Below are 25,203 nucleotides of genomic sequence, written 5' to 3'. Positions count from 1 at the left end.
AGATAATACACTCAAAATGCCTTTGAGGGCTAGGCTAGGAACTAAATGTGTGAAGTAGCCCAGTATAAAGCATCAAGGAGTGGCAGAACTCTGTGTCGAAATGAAGAACGTGTATTCCACCTGACGGCTTTTAAATTCAGTTTTCCAAGGGTACTATTCTGGCTAACAAAGTGTATTTGTAAGAAGGCCAGTTAGAGATCCCCTACTTTAGAGCATCTGTTTTTAAGCTCCACCACAACTTCCTAGTTCATCAAGATGAATTCGTTGCAAAAATGCACATTACTCCTCTGTGTGAGCTGGTCTACAGACAGATTCAGTATTGTTTCATTGAATAAAAACATTGGCCAATTTCAGTTACTTAACTCTACCTAAAGATCAAGAGGCAAATTATTTCCTTCTCTAGGAGAAGTTTGTAGTAGAATCTGGGCATTTAGGAAAATTAGCTTTGTTGTTGTTACTGTAACCCCTAAGAAACTGTTTGCAAAGCCACTGGCTTTGTTTACAAAAAGGCTGAAGGTGAGCAGGTACCTTCAAAATTTATAAACTACAGTAAGAGACCAAAGGCTACTGAGACATATTCTTGTAATGGTTCCCGCTGGCGGCAAAAATTAGGAATTTGCAACCATACTGAGGATACATGAAAATTCATGTGAAGAAATACAACAGCTATAAAAATACAGTAGTTTTCATACTTGCTTTACCTAGGCTTTTTGGCTTAAATATTTGACATACCTCGTGAGCATGTTTAGAAAATGAATCTGCACTGGATAACATAGCTGCAGTTCTTTCTTCCAGGTCACTAAGTTTCTGCCCTCTTTCATCTAGTGCCAACCTGGCTCGTGCTAATTCACCAACAACTCCAGATGCTGCTCCTTTCACGCCTTCGATGCCACCAGGGCCAGGGATATGCTGAGCAAGACTTCTTGAAGCCTTTCCCGAGGATGATTCTCCAACTGAACGATTTGATAAATGAAAGAGTAACCCAGAAAATGAAAATTTTTTACTAATAAAATCCTACTACCTGATAGCATTAAAACAAACTTGATTGACAATATAATTGAAGTATTTATTTTACTATATAATTATTACTTTTTAGTTATGATTGTTTTAATAATTTGTAGATACTTTTCAAACATACAAAAACACAACGTACATTAATAAATATTCTATTCTATACTAGTTCATATAATAGAACTTGAGCAAAAAAGTGACTGGTAATTATTTGTTGAAATGAATAATGGGTATACTGATACCACTTTAATAACAGTAAAAAAATCACTCTTAAGTGTCCAAAAAATTAAAGATAAATTAACTTAAAAATATTTAAATTCAAAGACATAGATTTAAATATACATATTTATTTTAGTTTATTTATACCACACTTTCTCTTACTTGAAATACTATGCTTAGGCTTAGAAGGAAAATGTAGAATTTATTCAGTATTTCTTTTCAGTCTCCAAAAGTTGTAGATAACCACATCCCTTTCTTTCTATCCATTTATCTTGTCACTTACCAAATAGATCAACTTCTTCTTTCAAAAGATCTCAGGAATTCATTGCTTCCTTTCCCTTTATAACCTAGACCCTCAACACCTAACACCTAGATAACTGCAAAAGTCTTAAAATACGTTAAAGACTGATGTCAGATTCCCTCTTTCTTCAGCATACATTTCTTTTAGAAATGTAACTCATATCATAAAATTTGGCCTTGAACCATTCAGTAAATTTTAGTTTATTCAGAAGGTTGTACAACTACCATCACTAATTCTCGAGCATTTTACTCAAGCACAAAACAAAACACCCAAACAAACCCATGATTATTAGCTGTCACTTTCCATTTCTTCCACTTCTCAGTCCTTGGCAATCAATAATCCACTCTCTGTCTCCATAAATTTTCCTGTTCTGAACATTTCATACAAATGATTCACACACTGCGTGGGCTTGTGTCTGGCTTTTTTCACTTACTGTCAAGATTCAACCATATTGTAGCATGTATCAGTACTTCATCCTTTTTAATAACCGAATAATATTCCATTGTATGGATACGGATATATGACATTTTGTTTATCTGTTCATCAGTTGATGGACATTTGAGTTGTTTTCACTTTTTGGCTACTATGAATAATGCTGCTGTGAACACTTGTACAAGTTTTTGTGTGAACATGTGTTTTCAATTCTCTTGGGTATATACTTAGTAGTGGAACTGCTGGGTCATATAATTTTATGTTTAACTTCTTGAGGAACTGCCAGAGTCTTCCAAAGAGGTTACATTATTTTACATTTCCACCAGCAACTTGTGAGGGTTTTGATTTCTCCATATCCTTGAGAAGATTTGTTACTGTACATCTTTTTGATTACAACCATCCTAGTCAATGTGAAGTGGTATTTCATTGTGGTTTTGATTTGCATTTCTCTAATGACAAATTATATTGAGCATCTTTTTATGTGTTTATTGGCCATTTGTATCTTTTCTTTGGAGAAGAGTCTATTCAAACCTTTTGCCCATTTAAAAATTGGGCTATTTGTTTTTTTATTGTTGAGTTGTAAGAATTTTTTAATACTCGATATTAGACTCTTATGAGATATCAGACTATCTTTTTTGACTTTTAATTCTGATGAAATCCAATTTACCTATTTTTTTCTTTGGTTGCTTATGATTTAGGTGTCATATCTGAGAAACCATTGCCTAATCTAAGGTCACAAAGATTTATACTTAGGTTTTCTTCTAAGAGTTTTATAGTTTTAGCTCTTACACTGAGGTCTTTGATCCACTCTGAGTTAATTTTTGTGTATGGTGTGAGGTCGGGGTCCAATCCATTCTTTTGCATGTGGATATCCATTGTCCCAACACCATCTGTCAAAAAGACCACTCTTTCACCATTGAAGTTTCTTGGTATCCTTGTAGAAAATCAATTGACCATACATGTATGGGCTTACTTCTGGACTCTCAATTCTATTCCATGTCTATGTATCTACCCTAATGCCAGTACCACACCCTCTTGATGATTACAGCTTTGTAGCAGCTTTGGAAATCAAAATGTGTGAGTTCTGTATCTTCTTTCTTCTTTTCAGAAAAAATTGTGTGTGTGTGGCTATTTTGGATCCTTTCCATTTCCATATGAATCTTAGGAACAGCTTGTTTCTTTCTTCAAAAAACCAGCTTGGACTTTGACAAGGACAGCACTGAATGTATAGATCAACCTGAGGAGTACTGCCATCTTAGCAATATTAAATATTCCAATCCATGAATGTAAGATATTAATCCATTTATTTATGTCTTAATTTCTTTAAATGATGTTCGAAGTTTTTAGTATATGTTTTAGTATATGTTTTCCATATGTTTAGTATATGTTTTAGTATTTTTTCTTTTTGATGCTATTATAAATGAAATTGTTTGCTTAATTTAATTTTTGGTTTGTTCATTGCTAGTGTACAGAAATGCAATCGATTCTTTATATGGATCTTGTATAAAATCTTGCTGAACTTGTTTATTGGCTAGAATGTGTTTTAAAAATTTTTTTAATTTAAAAAATTTTTTGGCCACGCAGTGCAGTTTGTGGGATCTTAGTTTCCTGACCAGGTATTGAATTTGGGGCTACAGGAGTGAAAGTGCCAAGCCCTAACCACTGGACCACCAGGGAACTCCCTAGAATGTTTTTTTTTGTGTGTGTGTGGTTTCCTTAAGATCTGCTATATGCAGGGTTATGTCATCTGTGAAGAGAGGTAATTTTACTTCTTCCATTCCAAACCTGCATGCCTGTATTTACTTTTCTTGCCTAATTGTCCTGGTTAAAGCCTCTAGTATAATGTTAATAGAAGTAGTGAGACCCTTTGAATTCCTATATAAAATTTAGAATCAGTTACAAAATTTGGGGGGGTGTTGATAAGGACTTCATTAAATGTTTATTTGTGTACATGCATATATCAGTTTTGAGAGAAGGGATGTTCTTATTGCATCTTCTACCACACAAACATGGTATACCTCTTCATTTATTTGGGTCATTAACTTCTCTCAACGAAGTTCGATAATTTTCTACCTTCCCCATGGAGGTCCCTGAACATCTTCTGTTAAGACTTATTTCTAGGTATTTGATTTTTTTTGATACTCTTGTGGTAGGTAGAATAATGCCCCCCCAAACCCCCAAAGATGACGACACTCTAATTCCTGGAACCTGTGAATATGTTACCTTCGTGGGAAAAGGGACTCTGCAGATGTGATTAAGTTAAAGACCTAAAGGTAGACTAATTATACAGGTAAACCCAATGTATAATCACATGTGTTCTTAAAAGCAAAGAGCTTTCCCCAGCTGTGGGCAGAGAAATGTGGCTTCAGAAAAACAGAGAGATGCAAAAAAGTTGCTAGCTTTGAAGATTAAGGAAGGCATCACCAGGTATGGAATGTGGATGGCCTCTAGAAGCTGAAAAAGGCAAGGAAACCATTCTCTCCTAAAGCCTCCAACAAGGAACACAGTCCTGGTAACACACTAGTGAGACCCATGTTGATTTCTAACTTATAAAACTGTAAGATAATAGAATTTCTGTTGTTTCAAGTCACTAAGTTTGTGGTAATTTGTTATAGCAGCAATGGAAAACTAATACAAAGAGCAATTTTTAAAATTTCATTTTTTACTGTTAATATGATATGAATGAATTTTATTTTTATATGCTGATTATATCTAGTCAGTTTACTAAACTATTATTTCTAATGATTTAGCTACAGATATTTTAGGCTTTCTAAATATGTCATCATATCAAACATTCACAAGTGATTATTTTGTTCTCCCTATCCTATTATTGTACCTTTTATTTCTTTTTAGTTCCCTTTTAAAGTCTCTAGGGACTTTAATACATTGTTGAATATATGTGGTAACAGAATTATATCTCATACCTTATGTCAAAGGAAAAATTTAAAATATTTTTTAATGTTCCTGTACTAAGTGTGATATTTGCTATAGAGTTTTGATAGTTAAATGTTGTAGCATTTGTAGCTATAATTTATCAAATTACTTTCTAGGAATTTTTATCATGAATGGATACTGAATTTTAACACATCTCTTTTGCATTTATTGTGGTGGTGGTATGATTTTTCTCTTTAATCTGTTAATGTGGTGAACTACCAATTAACTTTTTAAAAAATAATAAATCAGCTTTGAATTCCTGGAACAATGCAAACTTGGTCTTGACATATCATCTGCATTGTGATTAGATCACACATTCTTAATTCTAATCCATTGGAATCTGTTGATTTTTTAAAAAAATCATCTAACATAATGTAAACTTAAAAAAACACCCTAACTTTTTATAATGTAAGTTTCAAACATATAGGAAAGTAAAAAGAATTGTATAATAAACATCCGTATATCCATGACCTAATTTTGGTAATAGATAACATTTTTTTTTTTTGCCATTTGACTGTGTCTGTATATATATAATTTTTGAATGGAATACTTAAAAATTTATTATAGAAATTGATATTTTACTCCAAAATACTTCAGTATTCATCTATAATTTCCCTACAAATAACAATAGAATACATTTTATGAACATTCTGTGTGTGTTTGAAAATGTATATTCTGCAATGTTCTTTAGGTTTAAGTTCCTTCATTGTGTTGTTAATATCTTCTGTACCCTTGCAACCTATTTTTTATCTGCTGTTATATTTCAATCAATGGATATACTTTAGAAGTCCCCACTATGATTGAGAAATTGTCTCTTCTAGCAGTTATGTCGATATTTGTTTTTCATATATATTGAAGTCAAAATATTAGGTATACTTAATAATGCCTTAATGTTTCCTCTTTCTGATATTAACATAGTCGTACCAGGCAGATGATTCATTTGCGTTTGTGCTTTTCTACCTTTTAAAATTTCAATCTTTCTGTGCTCTTATATTTTATTTTTTATTAAAAAAATTTTTTTAACATCTTTATTGGGAGTATAATTGCTTTACAACGGTGTGTTAGTTTCTGCTTTATAACAAAGTGTATCAGCTATACATATACATATATCCTCATATCTCCTCCCTCTTGCGTCTCCGTCCCACCCTCCCTATCCCACCCCTCTAGGTGGTCACAAAGCAAGGAGCTGATCTCCCTGTGCTATGCAGCTGCTTCCCACTAGCTATCTATTTTAGATTTGGTAGTATTTATCTCTTATATTTTAAATGTGTCTTCTGTGAGCAATATACTTATCCTTCTTTTAAAATTTAGTCTGATAGTCTCTATCTTTTAACTAGAATATTTATTCTACCTACATTTACTACGGTTATTTATATTTAAGTAAATCTACCATCCTTCATGTGCTTTCTAGTTATCTCACCTGTTCTGTGTTCTTTCTTCCCTCCTTTTGGAAGGACTGTGATCTTCCTGCTATTCATCAAGTTATGTACTACTTTTCTAGGTTACAGAGGTCACCCTAGAAATGACAACAAGAATCCTTAACTTATTAATGCTAATAGATCTTTTTACAAGTCTCTCAAAAAATGCAGGGATCTCAGATCACCTCAAATCCATTTATCCTTTCTAATTTCCTTGATTTTATGCAATATTTTGGATCACATTGTTTATTTATATGTGTATACACATACCACAAGACTTTGCTTTACAGTTTATAAAGATTTCAGTAATTATAATTATGCATGTATTTATTACTTTCTTTCCAAAGCATTGTCTCCTATATTTCTGACATTCCATCAGGATTATTTTCCCTCTATTTGAAGTACATCCTTTAGCATTCCCTTTAGTGTGATAGTGAGGCTTATTTGTTCACTTGTCTAAAACTCTCTCGTTCTTGAAGAATATTTTCTTTTCAGTATATAGTTCTAGATTAAGTACTATCTTCTGATAATAGGACGATAGAAGATCATCCTATTACCTTGGCTGTTGAGAACTCAGTCCATAACTTGTTAAAAGGTACCTATCATTTTTCTCTAGCCACTTGAAAGTTTTTCTTTGTTTTTGATGCACATTATTTTCATGTGACCTATCTAGTTGTGGATTTTTAAAAAATATCTTTCTTGGAATTAATTGGCTTCTTATGCGTGAAGTGCTGTATTCTATCAATTCTGAAAAATTCCCAGCCGTATCTCTTTACATATTGATTCTTCTTCACATTCTTTCCTATCTCCTTCTTGAGAAGGTCTAACATATGTTAGCCCCTCTCACTGCAACTTCTATTTCCTTTATCTTCTCCTATGTATCTTACATCTTTTTGTTTCTCTGTGCTACATTCTGGACGTTTTATTTTGACCTCCATTTAAGTTATGTAATTCTTTCTTCAGTTGTGTCTAATTTGTGGTTAAATTCATCCACTAAGCTTTTAATCTTGGTTTCTGAATCTTTCATTTCTAGAATTTCATTTTAGTCTTTTACACATTTGTTGTATTGATTTTATAGTTTTCAGTTACCTGATAAAATGTTCAGGCACGGTATTGATACTTATCCTCTTGAACATAATATGAATAATTATTTTATAGTCTGTGTCTGATGACTCCAATATTTGAAGTACCTGTGATTCTGCTTTGGCTTTTTCTGTTTTATTGATCATGGTGTTGATTCCTAGTATTCCAGATTACCTGACTACATATTTGAAAAACTATTTCTAAAAATGATATGAGGACTCTGAATATGTTATCTTTCTTTAGAGAACATTTTCATTGGAATCTGCCAGTTGCTGGGGACTTTAGCAGTTTGAAAAAATCTTAATTGAAGTTGAAAGTTTTCTGGGCCACTCAGATCATCTCAGGCTGAGCTGAAAGTCTGTGTGTCTGTATGTGCTGATTTACTTCCAGTTCACCTTTACTCTTAAGCTGTGGCCCTTTAGGGTCTTTGCAAAGAGAAAGAGTTATTTATCAGGGTTCCCATCTTGGCCAATTCTGGGAGCCTACCTTGCTAGTCCTATCACAGTTTAGAATCTCAGCTTGCTGCTTTAGATTAGCAAAGTACTCCAGGGTAAAAGTGGCCTCAGGTTGCCACGCTCACCACCTTTCCCCACGGATACTGTCTCCACTATACTGTTAGCTCTTCGATGTTTTCGAGAAGTAAAAAATGTATATATGTTTGAATTTTGTATAACTTTGTCTATTAACCTCAGTAAGAATGTTATTCTAAAATATCCGTCCCCCCGTGACTTGAAGAACAGTCTTCATTTTTTAAATGAATTAAAACTGACCAATCCTCATTACCCAGATGACTGAACAATCATTTGGGTAAGTTTTTAAAATGAACTTGCACTACACACTTACTTGCTGGTATTTAATCTTACAGTCTTTCTAGTCAACCAAACAGAAAAGGGAAATTCTAAAATATTCTAGCAAAAAATAAAGAATAAAAGAAAATAAAAATTCAAGGATAGCTAAGAGCTCCTATTGGAAAGAAAGGTCAGACATTCATTGATTCATTAGTTCATTCAAGGACCAATTTCTGATTTGTGCCAATTCTATGGAAGGTAGTAGATGAACCAGATTTTATATTTTAAATAACCTTCTAAGTGCAATGAGACTAGTTCTGGAAGTTTTGTAAGATAAAATAAATGTTTAAGTAAAAACGTTTTCAAAGTTAAGGTCATCAACTAAAGTCAATTACAGAATTAAAATAATGTAGATCATATTTAATGAAAGTCAAAAAAATTTTAAAAATTATTCATTTAAAGCTGTGAATATTCCTTTTTAGTCACCTGAAGCCATTCCGATTTTGGTTTCCAGAGTAAACTATTCCCCTGACTTGAGTTAGAATATGGCAGAATATAATTTTATGTATTTTGCAAAAACTTGGGTCTATCAATTGTTGTGACAGAGAGGAAAAAGGTGAACATAATTTATACATGTAAGAAAAATTTATATGGCTTGGATGTTTCTGTTTTATAGACATATTATCCAAATTAAATAAATCAACTTACATAGTTCTTCTCTATCAAGAGATTGTGCACCACCTCCAAACAAGCCTTTAAAGAATCCCCTGTTTGGTGCTTCAGGTGTTTCTACAGGAGTGAAGAGTTCACCCAACATTTCCTTTAAAATCAAAACAAATTGTAATTGTTAAAGCTTCAGGGACACTAAACTATAATTCACAAAACCATCACTGTAAACTCTTTAACTCAAACTTACATTACCTGTTGAGGTTCACAAACAATGAGTACACTTCAAATGATCAGATCTAGAACATTCTGACTTGGTCAAACAGTAAGTTATTAAGACTAACTTGACTAAGAATAACTTGCTGCTTGCTACTTTGGCTAGATTACTTTTTTCACATTTTAAGCAAAGATGATATTCCTGCTTAAATTGTAAGGAGATTCCAATCTTAATGACAAAGTGTTCATATAACTCTTATCAGGAATTGGTAACTGGATTAATAACTAGGTCTTCTTAAATTAGAAAGAAGAAAATCTATTAGCAAGTTGAAAAGTCCAGTGTAATGATGATACACAGTCTTGGAATTATCCAAAATAGCTGAGTCAGAAAATTAGTAGTTTAGAAAGACATACATACTTCTTTTTTCATGAACAAATGCTGGGAAGAGAATTATGCCAACATAAACCTGGAATTTCAGAAATCTGGCAGGGAGATGGAAAGGCTTCTTTTTATATTGTCAGTTTTCTGAAATTTTTGTCAATATTTTTCAGAGCACAGAAATGGTAAAAGTAAGTCAGGAGACAAGAAAAATTGCTGACATCTTACTGACTTTGTAGATGAGACATAAAGAGGGAAGAGGAGTTTCTATAAAAAAAAAAAGGATGGTAGCAATATTATTTGCAAGGCAGTTTTGGGAAGCTTTAAAAGCAAAATAAAAGTATAGTGAGGCTTTGGGATTGCATTTCTGCCCATTAAAGAGAAGTAGCTATGATACAAAGGACAAGTACACCACTGGTTCCAGATAGTTCTGTTGTATTCTGATATTACATTATTACAGTTGGAGCTAAAGTATGTATTTTTTAGAGTTTCTTCCTTAGGGCTGGGCTAAGAAAGTTAATAAAGGATGTCCAAAGATTTTACATTTAGGTATATCTGTACACATATATATATTTTTGGCTGCACCGTGCAGCTTGTGGGATCTTAGTTCCCCAACCAGGGATTGAACCCGGGCCCACAGCAGTGAGAGAACGGAGTCTTAACCGTTGAACTATGAGGGAATTCCCAGTATTATCCATATTAATGCTGTCTCTCCAACCAGATTATAAATGAAAGGAAATATATATTAACACTATACAACACAGAGTTTCATTTATAATGTTGAAGTGGATTGAAGGCTTTACATTTTCATTCTCTTCCTCTGGATTTCTATAAAGTGGAGTAAAAGTAGAACGAAAAACTTCCTGAAGTCAATAAATCAAACTTGCTAAAACCCACCATAGAATATACTAATACCTATTATTTAATTCAAATTTATATTAGCCTATATAAAGAAGATGATTTTAGGCATATTTCCAATCTTTTTTATACTGTACTTCACAGATTCTAATTTAAACTGTATCTATTAAATTGATAAAACAAATGGCAAATAGCTACCATTTGAGTGTCTTTTATGCTAAATCAAGAGTAATATGACATATATATATATATAGAGAGAGAGTCACAGCATAAAAATTTTTGAAATTTACCTCACTTTAGAATTATGGTTTACAGCTCTTAATTTATTTGGTGTTTAATGAGCTTGCAATCTTACAAATGTAAAGTTAAGAAATTTAAAAATCCAAAGATTACAGTTATAAATCAAGAATCACTACAGTGTACTGGAATGAGTATAAACTTTGGAACCACGTGGACCTGGGTTTGACTCTCACCTCTGACTTTTACTTGCAGAGGAAACTTAGGCAAATCAGTCTCCCAGGGAACTGGCTTCCTCAACTTTATAAAGAAGTGATAAAAATACTTACCTCTCGGGAATGTTACCAGGATTAAAGATAATGAAGATTATCTTTAATAAACTGAAGATAACATACAATTCCAAGATCAGACACTCAATGATGTATACACTAAATAGAAAAATCTCCTTTCACATAGGGATGAAACAAATTAGAAAATATGCAAGTCATTTATCATTAGATTAACATTGTGAATAGATATCTTTGAAGGAAGTGCTTTGTGACCGCCTGGAGGGGTGTGATAGGGAGGGTGGGAGGGAGGGAGATGCAAGAGGGAAGAGATATGGGGACATATGTATATGTATAACTGATTCACTTTGTTATAAAGCAGAAACTAACACACCATTGTAAAGCAATTATACTCCAATAAAGACATAAAAAAAAAAATTAGGTATTTCTTAATGAGTCTGCACTGTCTGTAGTTAGTATTAGGATTTGGGGAGAAGTATTGATGTTAAAAACGTACATATTTCAAGAATATAAAATAGTATCTATAGGTATTTTTTCACTTGTATCTAAATAAGGATTTTAATTATGATAAATTTATGCTTTAGAACACTTAACTTTAATGACTAATACATGTTGGTGAAATCGAAATAGATTTGTACTATCTGTGATATTTCTCTACATCTAGTAATGGGAAACTGTATGTCTGAAACGATGTCTGGAACTTTTAAACTACTCTAAAATATGAATATATAGAAACAAGTATACTTGTTTGATGTTAGACAGTTGGATTTCATTTGTCATTTGTGTTTATAAGCTTAAGTGGTAAAATATAGGACTAATTTCACGAATGAGTCAATGTAAGTGCTTTGTTTGTCACTACTCTTTTTTCTTAAATTGAAGTACAGTTGATTTATAATATTAGTTTCAGATGTACAACAGAGTGGTTAAATATTTGTATAGATTATACTCCATTTAAAGTTATTACAAAATATTGGCTATATTCTCTGTACTGTACAATATATCCTTAGAGCTTATTTATTTTATACATAGTTGTTTGTACCTCTTAATCCCTTACCCCTATATTGTCCCTCCCTTCTTCCCTCTCCCCACCGGTAACCACTAGTTTGTTTTCTCTATCTGTGAGTCTGTTTCTGTTTTGTTATATTCATTCATTTGTTTTATTTTTTAGATTCCACACATAAGTGATAATGTACAGTATATTTTTCTCTGTCTGACTTGTTTCACTTAGCACAATACCCTCCAGGTCCATATGTGTTGTTGCAACTGGAAAAATTTCATTCTTTTTTATGTTTAAGTAGTACTCCATTGTATGTGTGTGTGTGTATGTATGTGTGTATGTATGTATGCATGTATCTATCTATCTATCTATCTATCACATCTTCTTTATCCATTCACCTGCTGATGGGACACTTAGGTTGCTTCCATATCTTGGTTGCTGTCAGAATGGCTATCATCAAAAAGCCTATAAATAACGAATGATGGTAAGGGTGTGGAGGAGAGGAAACCATAGTGCACTCTTGGTGGGAATGTGAATTGGTGCAGCCACTATGGAAAACAGTATGGAAGTTCTTCAAAAAACTAAAAACAGAACTACCGTATGATCCAAAATTCCACTTTCTTCAGTATATATCTGAAGAAAATGAAAACACCAATATTCACAGCAGTATTATTTATAATAACTAAACTCTTTTTATTACATCAAATAATCACTGATTTTAATAACTTTGATTAAGAAAACTCTGTTATAAGAATATTGAGACTACATAAATATCTTCCAAGATAAGCACAGTAATAAATTTCAGTATTGCTGCATAATATATTCAAGAGAACCTAAACAGTTCAACTGTCATCGATTTTTTACAGTGAACACATGGAGTTTTGTTTATAAGTTACAATCTTGAGGTGCTTAGAACAGTTATTAACTTAATTGTTTAAACTGAATTAATCGGTATGTTCCACCTCTTTATGATTATGGTAAGTTTTATTTAAGTTTCACAGATAAATCAAGTCATCAATTTGAAAGACAACTTGTAAATTTTCCTTGTGTTTTCACTCAAGATATGGTTAGAATAATGCTGTAGAAAGAAATTTAAGTATTTCGATCCATAAACATATACTTTTGACTAACTGCACTTTAATGCTAATAAAAAGTCCTGAAATCCATTAATTTTTAAAAATAGTTTTATTGAGGTAATTGACATAATAAACTGCATATACTTAAAGTGTAAAAATTGCCAAGTTTTGACATACACATATGCCCGTAAAATCACGACCACCATCAAGAAAGTGAATATCCATCACTTGCATTTCCTTGTGCCTCTCTGTAAGACCTTCTCTCAACCCCCTTCTCGACCTCCTATCTCTAAGTAACTGCCAATCTGCTTTCTCTCACCACAGATTAATTTGTATTTTCTTTAGTTTTATGTAAATAGAATCATACAATGTGTACACTTCTTTGCTTGGCTTATTTCACTCAGCATAACTGTTCTGAGATTCATCCATGATACTGAATGTTACCAACATTTCACTCTTTTTTATTGCTGAGTTGTATTCTACTGTATGGATATACTATAATTTGATCATGCATTCATCTGTTGATGGACACTTGGGTAACTTCCAGTTTCTGACTAGTACAAATAAAACAGCTATGAATATAAATTTACTTCTCTCTTGGGTTAAAAAACTAGGAGTAGAATGACTATGTCTTTCGTTCATTGATGTTTGACTTTTTACAAAACTGCTAAGCTGTTTTCCAAAGTGGTTGTATTGTTTTTGTTTTTTCATTCCTATTAGAAGTGTATTAGAGTTCTAGATTCTCTACATCCTTGTCAAAACTTAGCATGGTATTCTTTTTAATTTTAGCCTTTCTAGTAAGTGTTTAATAATATCTCATTGTGGTTTTACTTTGCAGTTCTCTAATGACTAATGATGTCAAGCATCTCTTCATGGTGAAGCATTTGTCCAAATATTTTGCCCATGTTTTTACTGAGTTGTCTGTCTTCTTTCTATTGAGCTTTAAGAGTCCTTTACATATTCTAGATACAGATCCTTTATCAGACACATTGCCAAGATTTTCTTCCAGTCTATGGATTATCTTTTTATTTCTTAAGTGTCTTTTGAAGAGCAGAAGTTTTAAATTTTGTTGATGTTGAAATTATCAATTTGTTCTTTTATGGTGTCATAGCTAAGAAATCTTTGCCCAACTCAAGTTAACAAAGATCTTCTCTTAGGTTCCCTCTAGAAGTGTTACAGTATTAGGATTTACATGTAGGTCTATGATCCATTTTGATCCATCAATTTTTGTATGTAGTGAGAGGCATGGATCAAATCTCATTTTTTTTTTTTTTGCATTTTAACATCCAATTTTCTGGCATAATTTGTTGAAAAGGCAATTCTTTCTCCATTGCATTGTCTTTGTCAAAATCAGTTGCCCATGTGGAGAAAAAGGAGCTCCTGTACACTAGGAATGCTGGTGGGAATGTAAATTGGTACAGCCATGGTGGAAAGCAGTATGGAGGTTTCTCAAAAAACTAAAAATAGACCTATCATATGACCCAGTAATTCCACTCCTGGTTACATATTACATATGTTTTTTATAAAAATAAAAAACACTAATTTGAAAAGATACATGCACAGCAGCATTATTTACAACAGCCAAGATATGGAAGCAACCTCAGTGTCCATCAACAGATGAATGGATAAAGAAGATGCAACACACACACACACACACACACACACACACACACACACACACACACAGGAATACTACTCAGCCATAAAAAAGAATGGAATTTTGCCATTTGCAGCAACATGGATGGACCTGGAAGGCATTATGCTAAGTGAAATAAGTCAGGCAAAGACAAATACTGTATGATATCATTTATATGTGGAATCTAAAAAATACAACATACTAGTGAATATAACAAAAAAGCAGACTCACAGATATAGAGAGCAAACCAGTGGTTACCAGTGGGGAGATGGAAGGGGACAGGGGCAACATAGGGATAGGGGACTAAGAGGTACAAACTATAACGTATAAAATAAGCTAAAAGGATATACTGTACAACACACAGAATATAGCTAATATTTTATAATAACTATAAGTGGAATATAACCTTTAAAAATTGTGAATCACTATACTGTACACTTATAACTTACATAATATTATACATCAACTATACTTCAAGAAACAAAAATAATCAGTTGTCCAGGTATGTGTGGGTTTACTTCTAGACTCTCTACTCTGTTCCATTGATTTATTTATCTAATTTGATGCCAATATCATGCTCTTTTGATCACTGTAGCTTTATAATAGTTCTTAAAATCAGGTAGTGTTAGCCCTTCAACTTTATTCTTTTTTGAGTTTTTCTGCTATTCTGCCTACTCCCATACATTTCCATGAATTTTCAAGTAAACTTGTCAATTCCTACAAAAAAAAAAAAAAATCCCACTTGGATTTTGTTTTGGATTGCCTTGAATCTATAGGTCAATTTTGGGAGAATCAATATCCTAATATTGAGTTTTGTGACCCAAGAACATATTTCAATTTATTCAGGTTATTAACAGTTTCAATATTTTGTGAATTTCAATGTAGAAGTCGTTCATATTTTTTGTCAGATTTATCCCAAAGTATTTCATATTTTTCGTTCCTATTATAAGTGGTGTTTTAAAAATTTTCATTTCCAAATGTCCATTGCTAGTAAAGAAATAAATTTCTTCCCCATATTGATCTCATACCCTGCATCCTTGTCAAATTCTAGCAGTGTTTAGAAGTAGATTTCATTGGATTTCCTACATAGATGATCGTGTCACCTGTGAATAACAACAGGCTTATTTTTTCCCTTCCGATCGAGATGACTTTTCTTTCTTTTTCTTGCCTGAATGCACTGGCTAGAACCTTAAATACAACACTGAATAGAAGTGTTGAGAGCTAACATCCCTTTCTAGCTTCCGATTTTAAGGAAAAAAGAATTCAGTATCTCAACAGTGAGTATTACGTTAGGTGTAGATTTTCCCTAGATGCCCTTTAAGTTCCCACTTATTCCTTGTTTGACTATTTTAAAATCAGGAATGGATGTTAGATTTTGTCAACTGCTTCCTATTTTTTTAGTTTAATAATATGGTGAATTCCATGGACCGATTTACAAATGTGAAGTCAACTCCATGTTCCCGGGATAAATCCTACTTGGTCATGATGAATTATCATGACCAGAATTATCCTTCTGATATACCGCTGGATTCAATTTGCTAAAATTTCCTTTAGAATTTTAACATCTATATTTGTGAAGTATATTGGTCTATAAGCAATTTTCTTTACTTTAAAATCTTTGTCTGGTTTTGGTACCATATTCTATGAACCTACCATTAACAAGTTGGGAAGCATTTCCCCACTTTAATTTTTGGAAGAGTTTTGTATAGAACTGGTACTATTTCTTCCTGAAATGTTGATAGAATTCACCAGTGAAGACACATGGGCCCAGAATTTTCTTTGTCCAAGGTTTCTAACTTCAATTTCCCTATAGTACTCTTTGGGTTATTTATTTTTTCTTGAGTGAGCTTTGGTAATATGTGTCTCACAAGGAATTTGCCCATTTCATCCAGGTTTTTAAATTTATTGGCCTAAAGTTGTTCATAATATTTCCTTATTATCCATTTTAACATTTGTAGAATCTACAGTAGTCACTTCTCTCATTCTTGATATTGGTAAGTCACTTCTCTCTTCATAATCAGTCTGGCTTGAGACCAATTTTACTGGTTTTATAGCTCAAGCTTTTGGTTTCATTGATGTTTTTCTATTGCTTCCCTGTTTTCTATTTCATTGATTTCCACTTGGATATTTACTATTTTCTTTCTTCTGTTTACTTTGGGTTTAACTTGCTCTTCTTTTTCTGTTTCTTAAGGTAGAAGCTGAAGTCACTGGTTTGATGAGAACTTTTCTAATATACTGTTTTATAATATAGGTGTTTCAGTGCTATAAATTTTCCAAGTATAAATGCTCAATTGTTTTTTTCTATTGCTGTGCTTTCAAGTTACCTAATCTTTTCTTCTGTAATGTCTAATCTGTTGTTAATTCCATCCAGTATATTTTTCAACTCTAACACTGTGGATTTTCATCTCTAGAAGTTCAACTTTGGCCTCTATATCTTCTATATTCCTACTTAACTTTTTAAACACATGAAATACAGTTATAATTGCTTTAATGTCTTTCTGCGCTAATTTTAGTGTCTGTGTCAGTTATGACTTGGTTTCTATTGATTGATTAGTCTTCTCATTATGGGTCATGCTGCCCTATCTTTTTGCATGCTTGGTCATTTGACAGGATGCCAGACATTATGATTTTTATTTTGTTGGGTGTTGAATATTTTTAATTTACTGTGAGTCATCTTGAGCTTCATTCTGGGATACTAGGAAACATTCTGACCCTTTTGGGTCTTGCTTTCATGATTTGTTAGGCAACTCTGGAACAGTGCTCAGTTTAAGGCTAAGTATTCCTCCCTAATGAGCCAAGACCTTCCTGAGTACTTTACCCAATTTCCCATTGAAGTCTGCTGAAAAATGGTCATCTAAAGGCATCAGGTCCTAATCCCTGGAAACTATAAATGTTACCTTGTAAGGAAAAAAGGGTCTGTGTAGATGTAATGAAGTATTTTGCCACGAGCAAATTATCTTGAATCATCTGGATGAGTCCTAAATCCAATTACAAGTGTCTTTTTTAAAAAGAGAGGCAGAGGGAGATTGGACACACACAAGAGGAGGTGGCAATGTGACCTCGGAGGCAGAGAGTGGTAATGTGGCCCCTAGCCAAGGGATGCTGGCAGCTACAAGAAGAGGGAAGAGGCAAAGAACAGATTCTTCTCTAGATTTTGGCTTAGTGAAACTTATTTCAGACCTCTAATTTTCAGAAGTGTAAGAGAATAAATTTATGTTGTTTTTGGACACCAAGTTTGTGGTGATTTGTTACAGCAGCCTTAGGAAACTAAAACACTCATAAATGAATTATAAGTTTTTCCCATCGGGCTGTTGGGAAAAGGCGTGTTTCCCTCTAATCCTCTATTCCTTTCAGATGGTTCTTTCTCTGGACAGAGAGTTTATCCATACGTATATGCTGAACAGAACTCTACGGAGTACTCTTGCACCCTTTGTAGATCTCTAGTGTTCTCTCTCTGCAACGTTCTGGAAACTCTATCAAGGCATGAATGCTGGGGCACCTCTTTTGCTTCCTGTCTCTCAGGGATTACTTTCATTTCACTGCCTGATGTCTAGGATCTTGAAAACTATTATTTCATGTTTGTGTATGCTTTGTTGTTTCAGGCAGGAGGGTTAATCTGGTTCCTATTATTCCATCTTGGCTAAAAATTCCATTAATGTTTATAAATATCTTCCTAATTTTTTTTTGGTTAAAGTTAAATAAATGCACAATGTAATAGGGTTCTCTGGAAACCACAGAGTTCGTTAGTCAACAGGTTTTTAACAAGGCATTATTTTTAGGCACTGAAAATACAGAGGTAAATAAAATGCCAATATTGCCCAAAGAAAACATTCTATCACAAGGTCCTTGAACAGAGTTCATTTCTCACTTACCATATCATGAAGGCATATAGCAGATAGTTATCAACATAAATTGAGTGTACTATTAAGTGACCAGTTCATTTAAACATAAATAGGTAAAGTTGCTGTAGCTGCTATTGATTTTTACTAAAATAATAAAACACTGATCCAAGGATAGAATAAATTGATTCCAGAAAAGTGATGAAGTTTAGAATTTTGAGTAGTTGAATTAAGACCACATTTCAGACTGAAATGAATTAAGAATATATTCAATTGTCCATATTATTTCTTAATAGAGTAACATTTTACTAATGAAAGAAAACACTAAGGAAAATTTTACCTTTCCCATAAAAAGCATAATTTTAATTCAGAAATTTAGGAATCTTTAAAAAAACACATCCACCCAAATGTAAATGGGAATTTAATATATCAGATATGTAATTTTGTTTCACTCTCAAGATTTATAATGATATCATTTAAGAGTATGTTTCTAGTATAGTCTACCTTACTGAAATAACACAAACATCTGACACTGAACATATATTCAGTACTAAGCACTGTGCTAATAATAAGCACTTTACGTGTATTATCTCCTTTAATTTACATCAGGCCCTATGACATTAGATGTTACTTCTATCCTCATTTTAAAGATAATGAAGCTCAGACACAGAAACCTGTCTAACGTCACATAATTGTGTAACTAGCATGGCTAGGACTTAAATTCAGTCTTCTTGACTCTAAAGCTCATGTTCTAAAAATAAGCCACAAATTCAATTTTATAAACCAGGAAAATACGGCTGATAAATTGCAAAAGCTTTCATTATGAAGTTCCCTTAAATAACGGTTTCCTCTAAATATCAAATATCGATTAACATTTTAGCTACAACATTTTAAGAGCACTTTTATTTTAAAAGTTGACGCTAAACCGATAATTTCTAATATATATGCAAGCAAATAAAGCACTCGATATTTAAAAAAGATATAGTTTTGTATTTAAAGAATTTGTAATCTCTCACAAATAGATGAACAAAAATATTCAGAGGAAACCTATCAAATCTTATTTTTTCTTATAATGCATATACATCCTCATGACTACACAGTATGAGAAGGAATGACACATTTACTCTAAAAGAGATACAATTATCTTCACATTAATGTAGGTCTTTAAAAAGGATTTTTTTGTTTCTGTATAATAGATACTTATTCTATGTGGAGAGTGGGTATAAAATGTATGTAGTATTTTGTATTTCTTTGACATCACTGGAGAGAAAAAATATGGATCAAGGAGATGGAGTCTCTCTTATAACAAGAGTTTGATGAAGACACTTTATCACCAATCTCAAAACATGTGCTCTCAAACTCTCAAGAAAGGCTTTGAGTTTTCTCATGTAGGCCTATTTGTTCACTGCTGTGAGTATAAGGGATGGACAATATAAGGGACCTTAGAAAATATTTCACCTCTGAAGAAATTATAGTAATATTATTGTTATTTACCTGAAGATTTTCACAGGTCTCTTGACTGTAAGTGAGTCTCTGGATTTCTGTAGGTGAAACAAGATATAATGCTTGTCCATTGTTGGTGAAGCAGAACGTTCTGGCTATCCGCATATTGGTAAGGGGCAAGTAATACACATCCAATAGAGGTCTTAAACTTGGCAAACTTGAGAAAAAAATTAAAAACTTGTTAATAAACAGGTAGGTTTTAGTCTTGAACAAATACTAGAGGAGGTAAAAATAGCAGGGAACTTATAAACCTTATGATTTAGTGCACCTGAGTGGGAGATAAAACTGATTTGTTTTCCTCACATACTTGTTCACTATGAACTGAATGAAAATAAATTCTCAGTGTATAAGACTGTAAACAAATAAAAGCCTTTCTTTCAAACTGAATATAATTCTGCAACATTATGTGTTGAGGGAGGAAATGTTATATCTGTGTTTAAAAAAAGAAAAAATCTAACTCTTACCTAAAAGTCATAATGTGTCCATTGGCACAGAAGCAGGCAAGGCAGATACTGTTACTCAATGATACAATATCTCCACGAAGAATAAATGAGGTCTCTGTAATGTTTTGCTTATAAGCACAGTTCTGAGTTGGCAGTGAGATTACTTTTGCTTGCTTTTCAGAACATATCACTGCATACTGGTTTTCACTAATTTCCTGAGAAGAGGAGGGAGATACAGAGACAGGTCTTCGTTTTTTCAATTTCTCCTTTTCATCCTTCTCTTCAGGAACATTGTGTTCTTTCCAGGATTCATATGCGGGTGGCATTAAGCAGCCTGTGGAATCCAGGAATGCCATTCTCAGGACTGCCCCTTTTAACCTCAATATAGTACCTAAAATTGTAATTTTAGTAAATAAAAAATATTTTAATCCCACAGTAAATATGTTCATTCCAACTCTGACACATACTAGACACTCAAAAATATGTAGAATGTATACTGAACCGAAATTGTACACTGGCTCACTGATAGGATTCAAACTTCAAGCATGATATTTGAATCTGGAAAAAGATATCAGTAAGTGCTACCAAATAAATAAGTGCTACTATAATTGCTACCAAACAGATAAACGCTAGGATGTGTGGAACTAGGCCTCATACCTGGCAAGTGTACTACCATTGAGTATGAGAGTAAGCAGATGGCATCTAGAGCTGCACGGTCCAATATGGCAGCCACTAGCCACTTGAAGTGTGGCTGGTCCAAATTGTGGCATGTTGTAAGAGTGAAATACATGCTGGATTTGAAGGCTTAGTACAAAGAAAAAATTATAAGAAAATACCACAATAATATAAAAATACTGATTACATGCTAAAATGATAGTATTTTGGATAGACTGGGCTAAATGAAATATGTTACTAAAATTAATTTCACTTTTTTAATTTTTTTACTTTTTTAAAAACAGCTACTAGAAAATTTAGAATACTATATGTGGCTCACACTGCATTTTTAATGGACAGAACTGATCTACAGGGTCAATGAGAAAAAAAAGTTTCCACATATTTCTAAACATTACTTCAAAAGAACTATTTACCAGTAAAGGTCAAATACACTCCAGACATTGCTTTGGTCAACTTACAGTCTTAAATTAGTAGTTATATTTCTTGATTTACTTTAATTAATGGGACTCCCTTTCGTCCATATCCTTGAATAGGTAAATATGATATATGCTCATTTGTAAGTAAGCTAAATGATACTATTAAGGATTTGGAAAGCAATAGAAGGGAGGGTATAGAACCGATTTAGCATTTCAGTTTTTATTTTAGAGGATTTTTTTCATATTTTATTACTTTATACTTATATTTTATAGTTTGCAAAAAATTATCCATATATTGTATTCTTTTGTTTCTAAGAGGAAGAGATCCCAGTGTTCTGTCAAAATTTTTCTTAGAAGACAAAATTTTCCTTTCCTCTTCACATTTATATATTTTGTCTATTGCAGGGTAGCCAGATAAAATAAAGGATGCCCAGTTAAATCTGAATTTCAGATATACAATCAATACTTTTTTTAGTATAAGTGTGTCCCAAATTCTGCATTATTTTTCCAAAGAGAAAGATGGGACATATTTATATTAAAAAATATGCTATCTAAAGTCCAAATTTAACTGGGCATCCTGCAATTCATTTGCTACATCTGGCGTTAGTCTATTGTCCAGGTTTGGAAAGTAGACAATTTAATTATTTTAAACGGTTTGCTAATTTGGGAATGGTTTATAGTCCATATGAACATATATGAGATATAGTAATTCCAGTAAGTAGATTTTCTAAAAATGTACCAATATTTAAATATATGCTTGTCCTATAGTTGGCAGGATTATAGTATGTTTTCCAGCAGGGTAGTGGTAATTGTTGAGTTCTCCTCTTGAAGGCAAAAAAAAAAAAAAACCCACAACAAAAAACAGTTGGGGACAAAATAGACCATTTCAGGCTCTTAGGCATGGAAACCCACCTGCTTGGAAAACACCTCTCTTCTCCTCATAGTTCCAATAGAGATAATATAATATAAATGTCATTGTTATATTTTAAAATAGGCATCCTATTAAAAACAAACCTCAAAGATTCCAACGTTGAAAAGAAACCCAAAGGTTCTTTCTTACACATGAAAATTATTTCATATCAAAGTAGATTTACAGCTAATTTGACTTTATTGCCAGTTGGAAAAATCTTAAGTATTTTTTAATATAGTTAATAGTAGATTATTTATATTTAATCCCTCTCTCTTTTTTATTTATTGGAAACATTTTCTTATCACAAACTGTCTGTTGTAGAAAATTTAGAAACTACATATCAGTAAAAAGAATAAAAATTACCCCCAATCCCACTATTCAGTGATAATTACTATCAACATTTTGATTTTCATCTTTCTAGTTTTTTTTTCCAATACATATACTTGTTTACTAATAAGAAATGAGATTGGTTAAGAAATTCATCATTATGTAACTTTTTCTAACAACTAGGTATGTAGTATATAGTAAATTACTGAGCTGAATGAATAAATCAAACTGTTCCTTTAATGTAAAGGTAGTTCAGAAATGGTAGAACTAGAAATCATAATTACATTTTAATTCTAAATTCTAAGTATTGTTAAAATGTACTACATAAACAAGAAATACACTAGTAAGCAAAACCACGTTTTTGTTTTTTTCTATCTAGATCAGCATAGATTAGTAACGGAAACCAGAATTCTCAATTATTTCAAGACCTATCAGATTCCACATACATGTGATAAAATTCAATCTCATTTTCAATATAGGAAGACTGTAGATTTTTTCTTCTTAATATTTTTTTATTAAATCACCTTTTCTAATTCTTCAAAGAAGAAAATTAATGTATTTTAAGACTTCACACATAGAGATTAAAAATAGCCAAGTGTATAATGTTTAAAAATACACTTTTCTGTTTTTTCTCTAAATATGTACCATCCTTTTGCTTATAGAACATACTATTCTGAGGTATCCTAGAATGCAGTAGAACAAGTGTTTTTTTTTGTTTGTTTGTTTTTCTCATTTTCTTTTGTAGTAATCATTTTAGACATGATTCTAGGTTTAAAAAATATAAAACCTGAATGGCTGTATAAGTAAATGATATTCTGGAATCTTATTCCATGTATTCCTTCAATTAAAAACATAAGACTATAACTATCCCCATTTAGACTTAGATTGATTCAAAAATGAAAAGCAAAGGCTTCTATTAAATTATACTAAAGCAAACCTTCAAAAGAAGTATAGCACCAGAGCATACATACCACTTGGAGACACAATTACTGGCTGAAGAAGTCTTTGCTCTCCTCCTGGGGGAAGGTTCAGTGCAATGACAAGCACTGTTCCCAATGTAGTACCAACCCACAAGCATGGGGAGGGGGCTGAATCTGCCTTTCGAGTAAAAGTTTCACAGAAATGAAGAGCAGAGATTGCTTCTCGGGACTCTTTATCAATGCTGGTTACACTTGAACTCCGTGATCGGCTGAAGGAATTATCTTTTATATCTGAAACGATTTAAAACGTTATGAGATTGCTCAAGTTATAAAATATCATGTTTTTTGCTTGGTATAAGTTTTGCCAAATAGTTAATCTGCAAAAAGATAAAATCTACAGCATATTTAATTTTAAGTTTCTTTTAATTGAAAAGAAAAACAATTTACTTTTATGCTAACAATTTTTTCCTTTGCTTGTGTTTGAAACACAGAGGGACAAATCCACACTTCTCAGAACTGAGCTGAGGTCATCTCAGTGAGCTCAGTGAGTTTTTGGATGTAATGATCTCTGTGGTTCTGGTGCAGCTCTCTGTTAGTATCCTGGCTGCTTTTCCAATCTTAGCCCTTACTACCCTTTCTCATGGTGCTGTTTCTTCCTTTGGTAATATAATTCATGAGTAGATAGAATCAGGAAAGTGGGTATTTTCAATTTTCTACATTAAAAAAAATGCTTTTATAAGTACTCTGATGTTACCTTCAAATTTATTGTATGATGGACTTTTTTCCTTCAAATCTGTCCATATGAAAGCCTTAATCCATAAAAATTTAGCTTTATTTTTTTTTAAATGCGATTTTAACTGTAACTAACGTTCATCTAAGGCGTTTTTCATTAAACTGTACAACTGGTATCTGGCTCATACTTAACTTGATGCCAGGTATATTCCCTTTACCCCGGCTCTGTCTGTAATGACAGGGATACTTGTAAATTATACTAATAAACCCTCTCTTGTCTTCAGCTACCTTCTCTGTGGCCAATCTCAAGTCTGTTTCAAGCCCTGGCCTCTTTTCTCTTGGAATGCATTTCCAAACGCTTATAAAAAATTTTTTCCTATTATGTCTCACTAGGCAAAATCAAAATACATCATTTCTCCAAGGCTCTAAATTCTTCTAATGGCACTATTTATATTAATGACACCTCTGTTCTCCTAGGAAAACAATACTTGAAATAAGCCCCAATTTCGGTTCTTCCCTTTCACTTTACTTACATGTCTCTGATGGGATGCCAAGTCCTACGCTATTCTAATGTTTCTGTTTCCTTCTTTCCACTACTAATCAACTTCCATCATCCTATGTTCAGGCCTTTATCACCATTCATCTAGACTACAATTCCCAAGAGATCTCCCCACCTTCACTCTGTCACTGTTCTATCAAAACTCAACTAAAATTTACAAGGTACAGTTTTAATTCTATCACCTCTATCTTAAAAATCCGCAACAGTTCCTCTTATACTCTTACTAGGTTTTTAAGACTCCACAAAATATCTCAACCTACCCTCCCGGCCCTATCTGCCAGAGTGCTGCCCTGCTTCAGTTCACTGTGGGAAATAAACCGAGCCATTCAATGTTCTCCAAA

The 25,203-nt window shown here is 32.7% G+C and overlaps 1 protein-coding gene across 1 annotated transcript in view; it reads right to left on the bottom strand.

Moving 5' to 3' along the window:
• Positions 1-25,203, bottom strand: part of STXBP5 (syntaxin binding protein 5) — a 166,136-nt gene that overhangs the window by 5,162 nt on the left and 135,771 nt on the right. Inside the window, exons 23-27 of the mRNA XM_082669302.1 lie at positions 23,623-23,862; positions 20,345-20,714; positions 19,872-20,037; positions 8,895-9,006; positions 733-953 (exon numbers count right to left, since the gene is read on the bottom strand). Coding sequence (XP_082525428.1) covers positions 733-953; positions 8,895-9,006; positions 19,872-20,037; positions 20,345-20,714; positions 23,623-23,862 — 1,109 coding nt within the window. The remainder of the gene's footprint in view (positions 1-732; positions 954-8,894; positions 9,007-19,871; positions 20,038-20,344; positions 20,715-23,622; positions 23,863-25,203) is intronic.

This window comes from Grampus griseus, assembly GCF_964374135.1.
Source record: "Grampus griseus genome assembly, chromosome: 13".
NCBI classification, from domain to species: Eukaryota; Metazoa; Chordata; class Mammalia; order Artiodactyla; family Delphinidae; genus Grampus; species Grampus griseus.
This window is presented reverse-complemented; position numbering and strand designations above follow the sequence as displayed.